The 15,093-nt window shown below is 37.1% G+C and overlaps 1 protein-coding gene across 1 annotated transcript in view; it reads left to right on the top strand.

Annotated features, from left to right (window-relative positions):
- The window catches only part of TOMM70 (translocase of outer mitochondrial membrane 70), a 38,020-nt gene that overhangs the window by 6,144 nt on the left and 16,783 nt on the right, over positions 1-15,093 (top strand). The window contains exons 2-4 of the mRNA XM_021692302.2: positions 8,592-8,765; positions 10,994-11,120; positions 12,710-12,819. Coding sequence (XP_021547977.1) covers positions 8,592-8,765; positions 10,994-11,120; positions 12,710-12,819 — 411 coding nt within the window. The remainder of the gene's footprint in view (positions 1-8,591; positions 8,766-10,993; positions 11,121-12,709; positions 12,820-15,093) is intronic.

The following is a 15,093-nucleotide window of genomic DNA, read 5'->3' as shown; positions in this document are numbered from 1 at the left end:
TTTTTTGGTCTCCTGAATTTCGTGTGTGTGTGTGTGTGTGTGTGTGTGTGTGTGCCCTAAATAACCCTGTTGTTGTTTTTCCTTCTTGGAGTATTTTCCCAACTGTCCTTTGTCAGTCATTTTGTTCCACAGCAATCCCTGTAAGTAACCTTCACAGACTGTCAAACCTTGATTTTTTTTTTTTAACTTTGTATTCCACTAAATTTACTGGTATTATACTTCAGTATCTGTCGCTTTTGTCTTTAAATGTTAATTGTTTTCCGGAGTAGATATGTCTCTGCGAAGGTATGGGGCAGATTCCTAGGTTTTGCCTCTTGTTTGACAAGTTCTAGCACAGTGTTTGTTGAAGAAAGGAGACATATATATTTACTTTTCTCATTGTTTCCTTTTAGATTTATTACCTGAGTTATTTGTTTTTAATTCTTGTGTCTTACCCAAATAGTTTTGGATGTGTGTATGTGTGTGTATGTATATATATATATGCAGTTGCTACTTTGGGCCTAATAATTTTCTGGTTATTTTACAATTTACTAATCACCTAATGTACATTTTCCTGATGTGAATTGGCGTTTCAGTTTTTTAAATCAGTAGTAATTCTGTAGAGAAGCTGCCAGTCTGTTTGTTTCTTACACTGCCCCTAGTATTCCTTCAGGATAAAGACTATCCTGTTGGTCGTTGTACAGTGGAGTTACATCAAATGTGCTTTTTAACTAGGGTGCCTGAGTGGCTCAGCTGGTTAAGCGTCTGCCTTCGGCTCAAGTTATGATCCCAGGGTTCTGCAGTTGAGCCCGCATCAGGCTCCCTGCTCAGCGAGAAGCCTGCTTCTCCTTCTCCCACTCCCCCTGCTTGTGTTCCTTCTCTCGCTGTGTCTCTCTCTGTCAAATAAATGGATAAAATCTTAAAAAAAAAAAAAAGAATTACTAAAAAAATGCTTTTAACTAAAATGAATTCAGTTATAATTGCTTGGCTTAAAGAAAAAGATCTAATTGTGCTGATGATTGTCTTTTCATATAAAGACCTTTTGCTCTAGAGTCAGTACTGAGCAAGATATGATATCTGAATCTGTTTTCTTTGATTTAGTTCCAGAATGTGAATCTGAGTGTGATTCTAATGATATTCTTCATAAAACATGGATGATGATCCATGCAGTACAGAAGTATTGCTTGAATTTGAATCCTGCCTTAAGCAAATTAGTCTCTCTGACCTTCAGTTGCTTTATATGTAAAATGAGGATAGTAATAGCACCTACCCTGCGTCCCCAGTGGAGTACTCTGTTAAAGATTCTTCAAAAGTAATTTTGACAGTTGATTTTTGCTTAATGCATTAACTTCGGATTCCCCGTAACATTTGGCGCCAAATATTTGTTGAATTCATTTGCAGAATCACATCAAGTCATGGAGTTAACTCTCCTGGACAGTTATTATGAAGAGATGAAACTTAAAGTGTGGATGGAAAAAAACTAAGTTTTCTAGTAGACCATTTTAAATTATACTTTATGTGACATACTAGGCAGATGTAAATATCTTTTTCATAATTCATCTGTATTCTGACCAGTATTCACAGAGTTTGAATTGATGCCCATGTGTGGAAATTTAGTATATGGCTGAAGTAAAAGTTTAGAGTCTTGTATGTAGGTAATAGTAGTGGAAAGTTATTGGAGGGTTTTGAGCAGGGAATGACATGATACAATTTACTTGTTAAAAAGAATTTTCAGATCAATTAGAAAATAATTTGTTGTAATAAATGCAGAGAGATGCATTTGCACAGAATTTTAGTGTAAAATATTACGGAATGTTCAGAACCTTAAAAAGACTATCCAAACCAAAAGTGATTTCCAGTAAGATAAATGGCTTTATAGTCTTTTAAATCTCCCTAGTAGCTTTTAGTATGCAAATAGACCATATGAAAGATACTAGCGTTTCGAGATGTTCCCATTATGTTTTATTTTTTTATTTTTTTTTATTTTTTTATTTTTTTAAAGATTTTATTTATTTATTTGAGAGAGCGAGAATGAGAGAGAGTACATGAGAGGGGGGAGGGTCAGAGAGAGAAGCAGGCTCCTCGCCGAGCAGGGAGCCCGATGCGGGACTCGATCCCGGGACTCCAAGATCATGACCTGAGCCGAAGGCAGTCGCTTAACCAACTGAGCCACCCAGGCGCCCCTCCCATTATGTTTTAGATCTGCAGATCTTCATTTCTCATTTATAAAATATGCTTTCAAAATTGTCTTTGGGCTTATTTTCTTTTTTTTTTTTTTTTTTAAGATTTTTTACTTATTTATTTGAAAGAGAGAGAGTAAGAGAGAGCATGAGACGGGGGAGGGTCAGAGGGGGAAGCAGACTCTCCCCTGAGCAGGGAGCCCAATGTGGACTCGATGTGGGACTCAATCCCTGGACTCGAGGATCATGAACTGAGCTGAAGGCAGTCGCCCAACCAACTGAGCCACTCAGGCGCCCTGGGCTTATTTTCTAACTTCAATCTTTAATTCTGAAAGTTATTATTAAATAATAACTCGAGAATGTAGACTGGTGGTAGCAGGTGGGGAGTGACTGAAAAGTAGTACAAAGGATTCCTGTAGGATGGATTTAAAATCCCTCATAAAGAATTGTTAGTCGTGTGTTTTCTAATATAAACTTTTTTGTCCAGTGCATATATTTTCATTTCTGCCTGGTTTTCACCTCAAAGCTTATGAAAATGGGTTTAGTTCCTGACACAGGAGAAGGTTGGCATTATGTTAGCCAGCTTTTTGTCCTAAATTTTATCAGTAGGCTGAAATAATTAGTTTTTCTGTACTGTCCTTGTTGTAATGCTATTCTTTCTCTGCATTTTTATTAATGAAGGGAAATAGTTGGACAGAAAGTAATGGGGCAGGCAGTGAGCTTAGGGTGATAGGGATGTTAACCAAGATTGTGCTCTCCGAAAATGTAGTTTGGTTGCTTTCTGGAGTGGCAGTGGAGGAGCACTGGAGGAAAATTGCGACTTGGTGATTTGCCTGTGTAATTTGGTCCTTTTCCACAGTGTCATTCAGACCATTGTGGGGGTTGGTTTTGGTTTTGTGGGTTTTTATTGTTTGGGGGCATGTTGTGGGGTTTTTTTGTTTGGTTATTTTTGTTTTGTTTTTTTACGGGAATAAGGAAAGGAAATTAATCAGACTCTGATTTTGGCCTTAGGAGTTAAAGAATTTTTTTTTAATTTTTTTTTTTTAAGTAATCTCTATACCCACTGTGAGGCTTGAAATCAGAACCCCAAGATCAAGAGTCGCACGCTCTAATGACTGAGCCAGCTAAGCACCCTGGAGTAAAAGAATTTTTAATAATTTTAAAAGGAGCTATTATAAAACTTGACCAAGTGGAGGAAAATAGCTAATTGAAAGATTCACCTGATTGATTTTAAGTTGATTTAGATTTTGCTGAATAAAAGTAAGAAGGGTCTATCCTAAGTAGAAGAAGGAGGCCTTGTGTACTCATTTCTCAGTTCTTTTAACTTGTCAGCCCTTGCTATGAATGCTTTTTCTGGTATTCTGTATGGTATTATTTAGCCTTAAACTTCTAGCCAGGAAAGAGTTCACTGCTGTTTCTGCTAATGAAACAAGGTCAGTACCTCTGAAACAAATAATACATTATATGTTAAAAAAAAAAAAAAGAAAAGATAGTAGGAAAGGAAAAATGAAGGGGGGGGAAATAGGAGGGGGAGACGAACCATGAGAGACTATGGACTCTGTGAAACAAACTGAGGGTTCTAGAGGGGAGGGGGGTGGGGGGATGGGTTAGCCTGGTGATGGGTATTAAAGAGGGCAATTGAATGGAGCACTGGGTGTTATACGCAAACAATGAATCATGGAACACTACATCAAGAACTAATGATGTAATGTATGGTGATTAACATAACGTGATAAAATAAAATTAAAAAAACAAAAACAAGGTCATCACTCTGTCCAGCAATGTTTTTTATGTAATCTGCAAATTTTCTTTAAAATACTAAATAAATTTTCAGTAGGTCTATAGTCAGATACACTTCTCACATGCTTTTAATATGCCACATTGTTTTCTACATAAACAGTCCCTTGTGTTTAAGGATGTGTATTAGCCATGTTCTAAATGACTTAGAAACATTGTAAACTTTTTGCCAGAAATTGGAAGAATGTTTTTCTTGATATATAATGTCAGAAGTAACTGAGTTTCATTATTTTGAAGTTTTATTAGGCACATAAAGTGTGCCAAGTGTTCTTGGCAGATTGTTCCTTTTATCAGTATAACTGTCTTTCTGTGTTCCATCTGAGGCTTTTTAATGGTTATTTGTCTGATACTGCCTTCTTTTTCCTGGTATTTGCCTTCTGTAACTTTTTTTACATTCTTTTGACCTGTCACTTTGTTTTAGGTCATGCCTAATAGGCAGCATAGTTTTTTAATGTGGAGATTTAACCTTTTAACATTATTGTTATTAACATGTTTAATGATCCTGCTATATGTAAGCTGCTTTTTTGTTTCTTTATCCCCTCCTTCCTACTTGTATTGATCATTTGCCCCACTTTCGGGTTTATTTTTAGTGGTAAGGAAGTTGTACCACCTCTATTTCTGTTCTTGTGTTCAACCTTAAAAGCTAGTTTGGCTAGGTATAAGATTGTAAATTCAAGATAATCTTTCATCAGAACTTTAAGTTGTTACTTCATTGGTTTTTTTTAGTACCTCTTGTTTGTGACATCCTAACACCAGTTTGGTTCTTTTTCCTTTGTGGATCCTCTGTTTTTTTCAGCCTAAAACCTTTCAGGAGTTTTGTTGGGAGATTTCACTCTGATGTGTCTGAAAATGTGTCATTTCAGCTCCAGGAATTTTTCTAATATTTCCTTAAACACACCTTTCTGTGCCTCACTTTCTAAACTCCAGATAGATACATGTTGGAACATCTGGATTTATACTCCATGTCATTTAACTTTTCCTCCAGACTTTTCACCTCCCTATCCTCTGTTTTCATTGCATTCTGGCAGATAGCCTTGGCTCTACCTTCTACTTGTTAATTTGCTCCTCAGTTATGCCCATTCTGATATGCAGTCCCAGGCCATCTATTGAGTTGATTGTAATAATCCTTTTTAACTTTCAAGATGTCTAATTGGTGCTCTGTAAAAGCAGACTCTTTCTTTTTTTATTTTATTTTTAGAGGGAGAGGGAGAAAGAGAGTCTTAAGCAGGCTCCACACCCAGCACAGAGCCCAACTTGGGGCTTGATCTCACTACCCTTAGATCATGACCTGAGCCGAAAACAAGAGTCAGACAGTTAACTGACTGAGCCACCCAGGCACCTCAAAAGCAGCCTCTTTTTTAAGTGTGATAGCCTCTTATTCCACTGATGTTAAAGTTTCTGTTTGCTTGGTTTATACTGCTTTTCTCAAATACTAGTTTCTATTTGAGTTGGGTGCCTCTCTCTCATGTTAGCAGTACTCGGCAGTGTGGTCTCTTGAAAGACAGACCAGGTATGCCTGTCACTTGTCTCTTGGGTTTAGTCGATCTTTACTCCTTCTGGATGACAGAGCCCTACTCCAGTGTGCCTTCTGCTTCTCTCAGTGGAGTGGGAGGACTGTTGAGGTTGCTTCAAATGCAGTTCTCCAGCAGTCAACTTGATAGTTGCCCTCCTATAGTCCACAGCCACATAAGAGATTCCTGGTTGTCTACTATGGATGTTTTGTGCCAAGAATTTTCACTGTCAAAGCTTTCGGAAGATGATTAAGGCTTTGGACAAATGGTAGAATTTATATTCATCTTTTAATTTATTTGTGGTTTATTTGGTTCTTTTCATCCTCCTACATCCTAGTTTTAAAATACGTTCCTTATTGACACTAGCTGGCTTAAACTGTTTAATATTCTAAACTTAGGAGGTGCCTGGCTGGCTTAGTCTGTAGAGCATGTGGCTCTTGATCTCAGGGGTCATGAATTCAAGCCCCATATTGGGTGTGGAGCCTACTTTATTTTTTTTTTTTTAAAGATTTTATTTATTTATTTGACAGAGACACAGCGAGAGAGGGAACACAAGCAGGGGGAGTGGGAGAGGGAGAAGCAGGCTTCCCGCCGAGCAGGGAGCCTGATGCGGGACTCGATCCTGGGACTCCAGGATCATGACCTGAGCTGAAGGCAGACGCTTAACGACTGAGCCACCCAGGCGCCCGGAGCCTACTTTAAAAAAAAATGCATTAATATATCTGAACTTAGATAAATACAGTTTCCAACAAATCTTTGCACACTATACTTTTAAAAAATAACTATAGGGGCGCCTGGGTGGCTCAGTTGTTAAGCGTCTGCCTTCGGCTTAGGTCATGATGCTGGGGTCCTGGGATCGAGCCCCGCATCGAGCTCCCTGCTCCGCGGGAAGCCTCCTTCTCCCTCTCCCACTCCCCCTGCTCGTGTTCCTTCTCTCGTTGTGTCTCCCTCTGTCAAATAAATTAATAAAATCTTTAAAAAAAAAATAACTATAGTTGTACTCAGACTAAAGGAGAAGGGGAACAAAAGGTAAATAGGGGGGGAAAAGCAGCAAAGAAAATGAAGCCAGAGTAAGGGATAAAAGAGCAGATAGAAAAAAAGGTTGCTATTTCATTTTCTGTTTGTGAATGAGATGCCCTAGGCCCTAAGTAACTTGACTTTCACAGTTCCTCTTAAGTTATTTATAAAGGGCAGCTGCTTTTGCTTTTGCTTTGTCGGTGCTTACCTGTTGAAGACCTATAGATTCTTTCACAATCACGTTTGTTAAAGCTGGATGATGCTGACAAAGTTTTGGGTAAAGACGTGCCACAAAGCTCTTGGACTTAGTAGCTAGAACCTGGATAACTGGAATTGTCTCCAGAATGCTTCCCAAATGTTGACTGAGGTATTCACAGCTGTCCTCGGTGGTAACCACCAACTCTTCCATATTGTACACATGAAGGATGTGCGTTGGGTCCCCCAGGAAGATTCTGAGACAAAGATGGGAGTACAAAAAATGTACTGATGAACAAACAACAGATTTGGGATAATAATTATAATTAAAACACTAGCAAAGTGTTTCTAGTATCTGTTCTACACTGTTGACAAACAGCCTAAAAGAAAAATAGCAACACAATTACTGGGTATTTACCCCGAAGATACAAATATAGTGATCCGAAGGGGCACATGCACCCCAATGTTTATAGCAGCAGTGTCCACAATAGCCAAACTGTGGAAAGAGCCTAGATGTCCATCAACAGATGAATGGATAAAGAAGATGTGGTATATATATACAGTGGAATATTATGCAGCCATCAAAAAAAATGAAATCTTCCTATTTGCAACAAAGTGGATGGACCTAGAGGGTATTACACTAAGCGAAATAAGTCAATCAGAGAAAGACAAGTATCATAGGATCTCACTGATACGAGGAATTTCAGAAACAAGACAGAGGACCATAGGGGGAGGGAGGGAAAAATGAAACAAGACAAAACCAGAGCAGGAGACAAAACATAAGAGACTCAATCTCAGGAAACAAATTGAGGGTTGCTAGAGCGGTGGGGGGTGGGAGGGATGGGATGGCTGGGTGATGGACATTGGGGAGGGTAGGTACTATGGTGAGCACTGTGAATTGTGTAAGACTGATGAATCACAGACCTGTACCCCTGAAACAAATAATACATTATATGTTAATAAAAAAAATTTAAAAAGAAAAATAGCAACACACATGAATAAATCTTTTTCAGAATAAGAAAGCTGTACGGTCAATAAACATGAAAAGATTTTCAGATTCATTAATAATGAGGAAAATGCAAATCAAAATAATACTGGAATATTACTTTAGATCATGGTTTTTCAATGAACTTGGACACTACTGACATTTTGGATCTGGTAATTCTTTGTGTTGGGGGGCTGTCCTGTGCATTGCAGAATGTTTAGCAGCATCCCTGGTGTCTACCCACCAGGTTAACAATAGCAGCTACTCACCCCTGCCTCCTACGGTTGGATGATCAGAAATTGTGAATTGTGTCCTAACCAGTAAAATCACCCCTGTTTGAGAACCCATTAGACTGGCAAAAATTAGCTATCACAACTCTTGCTGGCAGGAATGGCAGGAAAGTGGATCTTTACATTTAAAGTACTATAGCAATTTTTTTGAAATAAAAAATACATAAATTGTGGACTTTAAGAAAGAACACAGATGAACAAATGGGAAGGGGAAAAAGAAAAAAAAGGAGAGAGGGAAACAAGCCATAAGAGACTCTTAACGATAGAGAACAAACTGAGGGTTGATGGAGGGATGTTGAGGGGATGATAGGCTAAACGGGTGATGGGTATTAAGGAGGGCACTTGTGATGAGCACTGGGTATTGTATGTAAATGTTGAATCACTGAATTCTCGAAAAACCAGTTGCACTGTATGTTAACTAAAATAAAAACTTGTAATATGAAAAAAAAATATATAAACCTTTGGCTTAGCAATCCTACTACTGAGACTTTATCCCATGAAGATACTTATATGAAGCAACTTATATTATAAACAGCCACTCTACCTCCCCATTTTTCTTCTGTCAGTTTATCACTGTTTAATCACTGATCTGAATCTATTCCTGAGTATTGGTAAGTGTTATTTCCTCTCATTTTAGAACTCTCTTGATAGAGCCCAAGCAGCCAAGAACAAAGGCAACAAATACTTTAAAGCAGGAAAATATGAACAAGCTATTCAGTGCTATACTGAGGCGATCAGTTTGTGCCCTATAGAGAAGAATGCTGACCTTTCCACATTTTATCAAAACAGAGCTGCTGCCTTTGAACAGTTGGTATGTATCTTAGGTGTTTTTTTTCTTCTTTTTGTTTTCTTTATTTGCATAGTGTTTCAGCTAATACCACCCAAATCTAATTAATTTTCTGAACAATTTCAATTATTTTGAAATTACAGACTTTTTGTTTTCATATCTTTTAATCACATAACTTTCTTAAGAACAGATTTTAGTTTTGCTGGTTACAAATATAACTATATATTAGATTTTATAAAATTAGATAATACAGGAAGCCACAGTTTCTGGTGAACCCATCCTTCTCAACAGTTTGAGGCTATTCAACTTTTTGTCTCCATATGTGGGGTGGGGGGGAGACCACATATTGTTGTAACATACTCTTTCAGTTGCCACCGTATCTTGTGCAGTTTTTATTCGCACATGCAAATTTGTCATTCTTTCTGAAATGCTATATATAGTAGTAGCTGTTGTATAGATGGATACTGAGAACAGCTTCCTATTGATGAACATTTGGATTGTTTCCTATTTTACCTGTTGCATTCAATGTTTGAGTAAATATTTTCATAAGTATTTTTTTGCATACTTTTGGGAGGATAAAATTCAAGAATAAAATTCTAGAAATGGAAATATAAAGAAATTGTATCAATACCTACTCCAAACAATAATACATGAATATGCTTGTTTTCTATCGTTCTCACTGACTTATATTATCAGTCTTAATAATATTTGCCATTTTGGTAGGAGAAAAATACTGTCTCTCATTGTTTTAATTTACACTTTTTAAGATGTTACTAAAGTTGACCGTCCTTTTCTGTGGTTATTGGGCAATTTTATTCTCCGCATTTGTTCAGATTTTATGGACCATCTCCTATATGGAAGGTTACTATAGTATGAGCTGGGTTTATAAAAGCAAACAGTTATGCATAGAGTTCAAGGATAGCTAAACAATGAACTACTAAATGACATCTTCATAAATGCTTTAAAGAATTAACCTGATCTATAACAGAGGAATGACTGGAGGTGGGGTTGGTACAAACAGTAGAGAAGACGGTGTTAAAAATAGAGGAAACCGTATGTGTAATTGATCTGAGGCAGGAAAAGAGTTTGGTGTGATTATAAAGGATCCTGGAGTATAGAGATTCAACTGGAGAGGTAGCAGAGGGCAGATGAGACAAAGCCTTGCAAAGGTAAGGAAATTGGATTTGATTCTGAGTGTAATGGGAAATACTTAAGGATATTAAGTAGGGCAGGAACATCCTCTAAAATTGCTTTCAATGTTCTGTCAAGAATATATTAAAGGGAGGCAAGAGTGGAGACAGGGAGACCAAATAAGGATGCTGTTGTAGTAGCCTAGGTAAAACATGAAAGAAAGCTGAGACCAACAACTTGGCTGTTGTATTGGATGTGAAGGATAAAGAAAAGCAGGAATGTTAATAACGGTAGAATGGGCAAGGAGTGAGACAGCTAAGTAGAAGTTGAATTAGAAATGTCTCTATTTTAAGGAGAGTGGTTTGGACTAAAGAGACCAATCTGAGCCATCTAATTTTAGATTTTATATAATGCCAGGACAATAGATGTAATCACCTAGGGAGAGAGAGTAGAGATGAGGCCGAGAGTGTTCCACTTGTAGGACTTAGGTGGAGGGGAAGAATTTAGCAAAGGAAACTGAGAAGGAGCCCCCATTGAGGTAAGCAGAAATCAAGTAGAGTGGCTGTTCTTTGGAGGTTTGGCAATAAAGAGGAGCTGAGAAATGGGGTAGTAGCTGCAGGGAATTATGGAATCAAAGGAGGATTTTTAAAAGTTGGAAAATACTAGAGTGAGTGTTTTTATGCTCATGGGAATGCTTCAGTAGAGATGGAGATTGATGCAGAGGAGAAATAGCTAACAGAGTGAAGTCCTTGAAGTGGGGGCAGTATGGATCCAGATCACAAGTAGAGGGGTAGCCTTTGATGAAGAGGGGCACTTCCTCACTTTTAACAGCAGGGAAGGAAATGATATGAGCACAGAGATGCAGGTAGGTTTGTAGATTTTGTGGTAGAAAGATCGTCTAAGTAGGTCCTTTGCCTGTTTTTGAAAATCAGGTTGCTTTTCTTTATTACAAGTATTTATATGAGCTGTTATAATATATTGTGGATATTAACTCTTTATGTATTGGGAATATTTTTGTGTGTTATGGGACTCTTAATACTCAGCCTGTTAAGTTTCCAAAACTGATTTCTCTTGAACAGTGCTTCCTTTAGTGTGACTTTTTTTAATACTTTCAATTACAGCAAAAATGGAAAGAGGTGGCACAAGATTGTACAAAGGCTGTTGAACTTAATCCCAAATATGTGAAAGCTCTCTTTAGACGTGCAAAAGCCCACGAGAAGCTAGACAATAAGAAGGAATGTTTAGAAGGTGAGGGTATTTTTGTGTTTACATATGAAAATTACTAAAGGCTTTATAGTCATTGGTAAATTTATATGAAACTCTGCTTGTGAGTAGAGAAATCACTTGTATTTAAAAGTTAGATTCTTCCCCACCTGAGAATTTGTTTTCTAGTTTAAATTGAGATTGCTGATACTTGAGTATTGTCTCTCTTCTCAGTTATGGAATTAAGTTAGTATTAAGATTTGAAGTTTACATCCCATACATTTTTAACTTGGCAATTAATGAGCCTCAGTGTAATTCCATGAATAAGAAATCAGAAAATAGGTTTTAGGTAAGTGATAGTGTTGCTAAGAATCTACATGTTGTCAGTGATTATCCTAAATAAATATGAAATAATTTTAAGATGAATCATTAAAGAAAACATTTGGTTTTTGCTCTTGACATTTTCAAACATGATTTTATACCTGATTGGAAATTACGTAGTTGGTACAAAGCATCAAGTGAATTTGCCGTTCTCAGTGAATACTGCAAATATTCTGCGGCCTCTAATTGGCCATATTTGCTTCCAAAACTTCAATTAGAATATATAGACCACTGGCTTTTAAAGTATGTTTTTGTAGGTGACATGGCGCTAAACCAAAGTGTGATTAGACAAGCTAACTCTGCTAAAATCAATAATCAGATTTTGCCATAATTATTTTTTTAAGTAACATTATTTAAAAGGAAAAAGCCATTTTATTTTTAAAATCTGGATTACCAAGTGAGGATGGTTTAGAGAATGGTTTTTTTGAAGTTTTGTGGTGTCGTGTACTTTGGTTGTGGGTGGAAGGACGGTTGCTTTGGAAAAGAGAATTCTGAGTTTTCAGCCAGCCCTGGAAGTTACTAACAGTTAATAATTGGTAGAAAGGAGGTTAAGTGGATTTTAGATAGGAGGAACGGGATGGGAAAAAGACATTGATATTGGCATTAGCCAGGTTATCAGAGGAACACACAGCCAATTGACTTGTTTGGAGGATTTGGAATTTTGAGAAACTGAATTCAGAAAGAGTGGGAACAGCTAGTGTTTGAGTATTCTGAAAGGTTGAGAGTTTAAGGAACCACTGATCTTTTAAATGTGAAACCACCTTATCTTGAGCTGTGGCATAACCAGATGAAAATGGTATTTTGCAGCAGATTTAATTGAGAACTCTTGGCCAGATGGCTTTGGACACAAGGAATAACTCTGAGGCCTGTAAAAAGAATCAGACATGAGAGAGCCACATTTCACTGATTTGGCCTCTAGGTACTGGCCAGAAGAGAATCTTCCTGGATTCCTTGTTTATTTACTATGTAGAATGTGAGAGTGGTGAGAAACATCACAAACCATGCAGTATAGTCCCTTGGATTTCACAGGTGAGGAAAGTGAATAACCAGAGAAGTGGAATTTCTGAGCTTTGAGTTCGGTTATAGAGTATATAAAACTAAATGTTGAACAGAATCAATTTATTGGAAATGAAATTGATAGCTACATCAGGCTATCAGTTTTGCTTGGCTTTCTGTGGTAACACTGTGCCCATTTGATGCTGCTGATCATCTTTGCAATAATTTTATACTTTTATTTTTTCCATCATTTCTAGATGTCACTGCTGTGTGTATACTAGAAGGGTTCCAAAATCAACAAAGCATGCTGTTAGCTGATAAGGTTCTTAAACTTCTTGGAAAAGAGAAAGCCAAAGAAAAATACAAGGTAAGTCTGAGTTGGTCAGTAGAGGGAATATACATTATGAAGGGTCATTTTTAATTTACACTGCTTAAACTTGGATGTGATAGTAATGGTAACTGAAATTAGATCTGGATTATAGGCTTTTCCTGTGATCTTAGGCTTTTGTGGCTTATCTTTTCAAAATAAGAATGTAGGCTATATCCAATATGGTATCTGGAGAATACTGAAAGAATTCATCTATATTAGGGGTCACCAAACAAGGCCTATGGGCCACATCCACTCTGCCATCTGTTTGTGTAAGTTATGTTTTACTGGAACACTGCCCTCAGACATTGTTTTTAAAAAGGCTGCTTTTTTTTTTTTTAAAGATTTTATTTATTTATTTGACAGAGACAGAGATAGCGAGAGCAGGAACACAAGCAGCGGGAGTGGGAGAGGGAGAGCAGGCTTCCCACCGAGGAGGGAACCTGATGTGGGACTCGATCCCAGGACCCTGGGATCATGACCTGAGCCGAAGGCAGACGCTTAATGACTGAGCCACCCAGGCGCCCTAAAAAGGCTGCTTTTTAAGCTAAAACAGCAGAGTGGAGTGGTTGTGACGGAGACTATATGGCCTGCAAAGCCTAAAATACTTATTATCTGGTCTTTTACAGGAAAAATTTGCCAACTCCTATCCATATCATTAAAGTTTTTAAAGATATAAAATATAAATTGGCACTGGTTTTAGGCAGTCTGTAACAGATGACTTAATTCAAGAAACATTTATTGAACAAAGCAATTTTAGAAGGGTGGGTAGATATGGTCCTTGCCCTTACAGAATTACAATTTAGTGAGAGAGACCATTAGTAAGTGTAAAAGGCATGATATGGTGAAGTGTCATGGAGGGATATAAGTAGGTGCCATGGGACTACCACAGGCATCACTAAATTTCACTGGAGATTTTTTGCTAAACTTCAGTAATGTCAAGTCAATTGTTCCTTTTTTCTTTAAGATTAACTTTTCTCTTAAATTGATTTTAATAAGCTGTGTGTTTTTTTAATTTTGCACTCCTGAATATTCACTGAGTTAAACAGTTAAAATGGGTTTCTTCACTGCAGGACTTTCATGTGCTAGGATATATTGTGAATCTCCAAGAGGAATGTAGCTGTAGTTGTTCTCAGTCTCTTTAAACTCTGGAACCCTTTTTTCCCTTGATCATTTCCTAGAACAGGGGTTCCGCAAAACACTGTAAGTACCATGTAATAGTCTCACAACCTCAAAGGAGCCTCGTTTCCTTGTGTATATTTATATAATGTTATTGTTGAGTGATTATACTGGTTGGACTTCCGGGGTGGTAAGAAAAATATAAGATAACCTACATTTACATAGGTTTCAAATCAGTTTCCACTTATATTTTCTTTTTTTAAGTTTTTATTTGTTTAAGTAATCTTTCCACCCAACATGGGGCTCGAACTCACAGCCCCAATCAGGAGACACATGCTCTTCCAACTGAGCCAGCTACGTGCCCCTCCACTTATATTTTCTAATCTGTTTGTATGCCACCTTTGTGGCACAAAATCACAAAATACTTTTTTACATTATTTTTATTTTTACAAGAACCCTGTGAGATAAATAAGGCAAGTATTTTTATTGCCATTTCGGAGATGAGAAAACTGAAAATGACGTGTACAAGGTCACATGGCTAATAAATGGCAGAGCTAGAATTTGTATCTTGTTCCTTTGATACTTAAGTCCATTACTTACATTGTTTTCATTTTAAATTTGTAATTCTCTGTGGAAGGCAGGGAGATGCCTTTTCCAAGCTGAAATAGTAAACTAAAAGACATTAATGATTTACTTAGCCTTCAGTGACTGCTATTTAAAGTGGAAAATGATTGCCACTGTATATTCCTATGCAGAGTCTTTAGTGAAATACTGAAGTTAAGCAGACTTTTTACTTGATGGGTGACCATTTGATTTAAAATATTAACTTGTATAATCCTAAATTAAGACATTGAATCTCTTCCAAAAAAATATGGGTTTCCCCTTAGATTTCCTGTTGTTGTCTTCTTTCCCAATTTCATCTATCCTAGATTAGGTCATTTACTTACAAAGCCAAACTCCCTTTTTCTTTCCCCTCCTTCAAATACAAAGGCATTAAATCTACCAAAATAACAGAAATGGTATTTGTTATGCATACAATCTAAAATATCATATTTCAATTTAAAAATCTTTTGATTAAATTTTTAAGCTAAAGGATCCAAAATATAAGAGCCTTATGGCCATGTTATTCCCTCTACCCTCTTTAAAACTTTATCC

The sequence above is a fragment of the Neomonachus schauinslandi genome, chromosome 1, assembly GCF_002201575.2.
Source record: "Neomonachus schauinslandi chromosome 1, ASM220157v2, whole genome shotgun sequence".
Taxonomy (NCBI): domain Eukaryota; kingdom Metazoa; phylum Chordata; class Mammalia; order Carnivora; family Phocidae; genus Neomonachus; species Neomonachus schauinslandi.
This window is presented reverse-complemented; position numbering and strand designations above follow the sequence as displayed.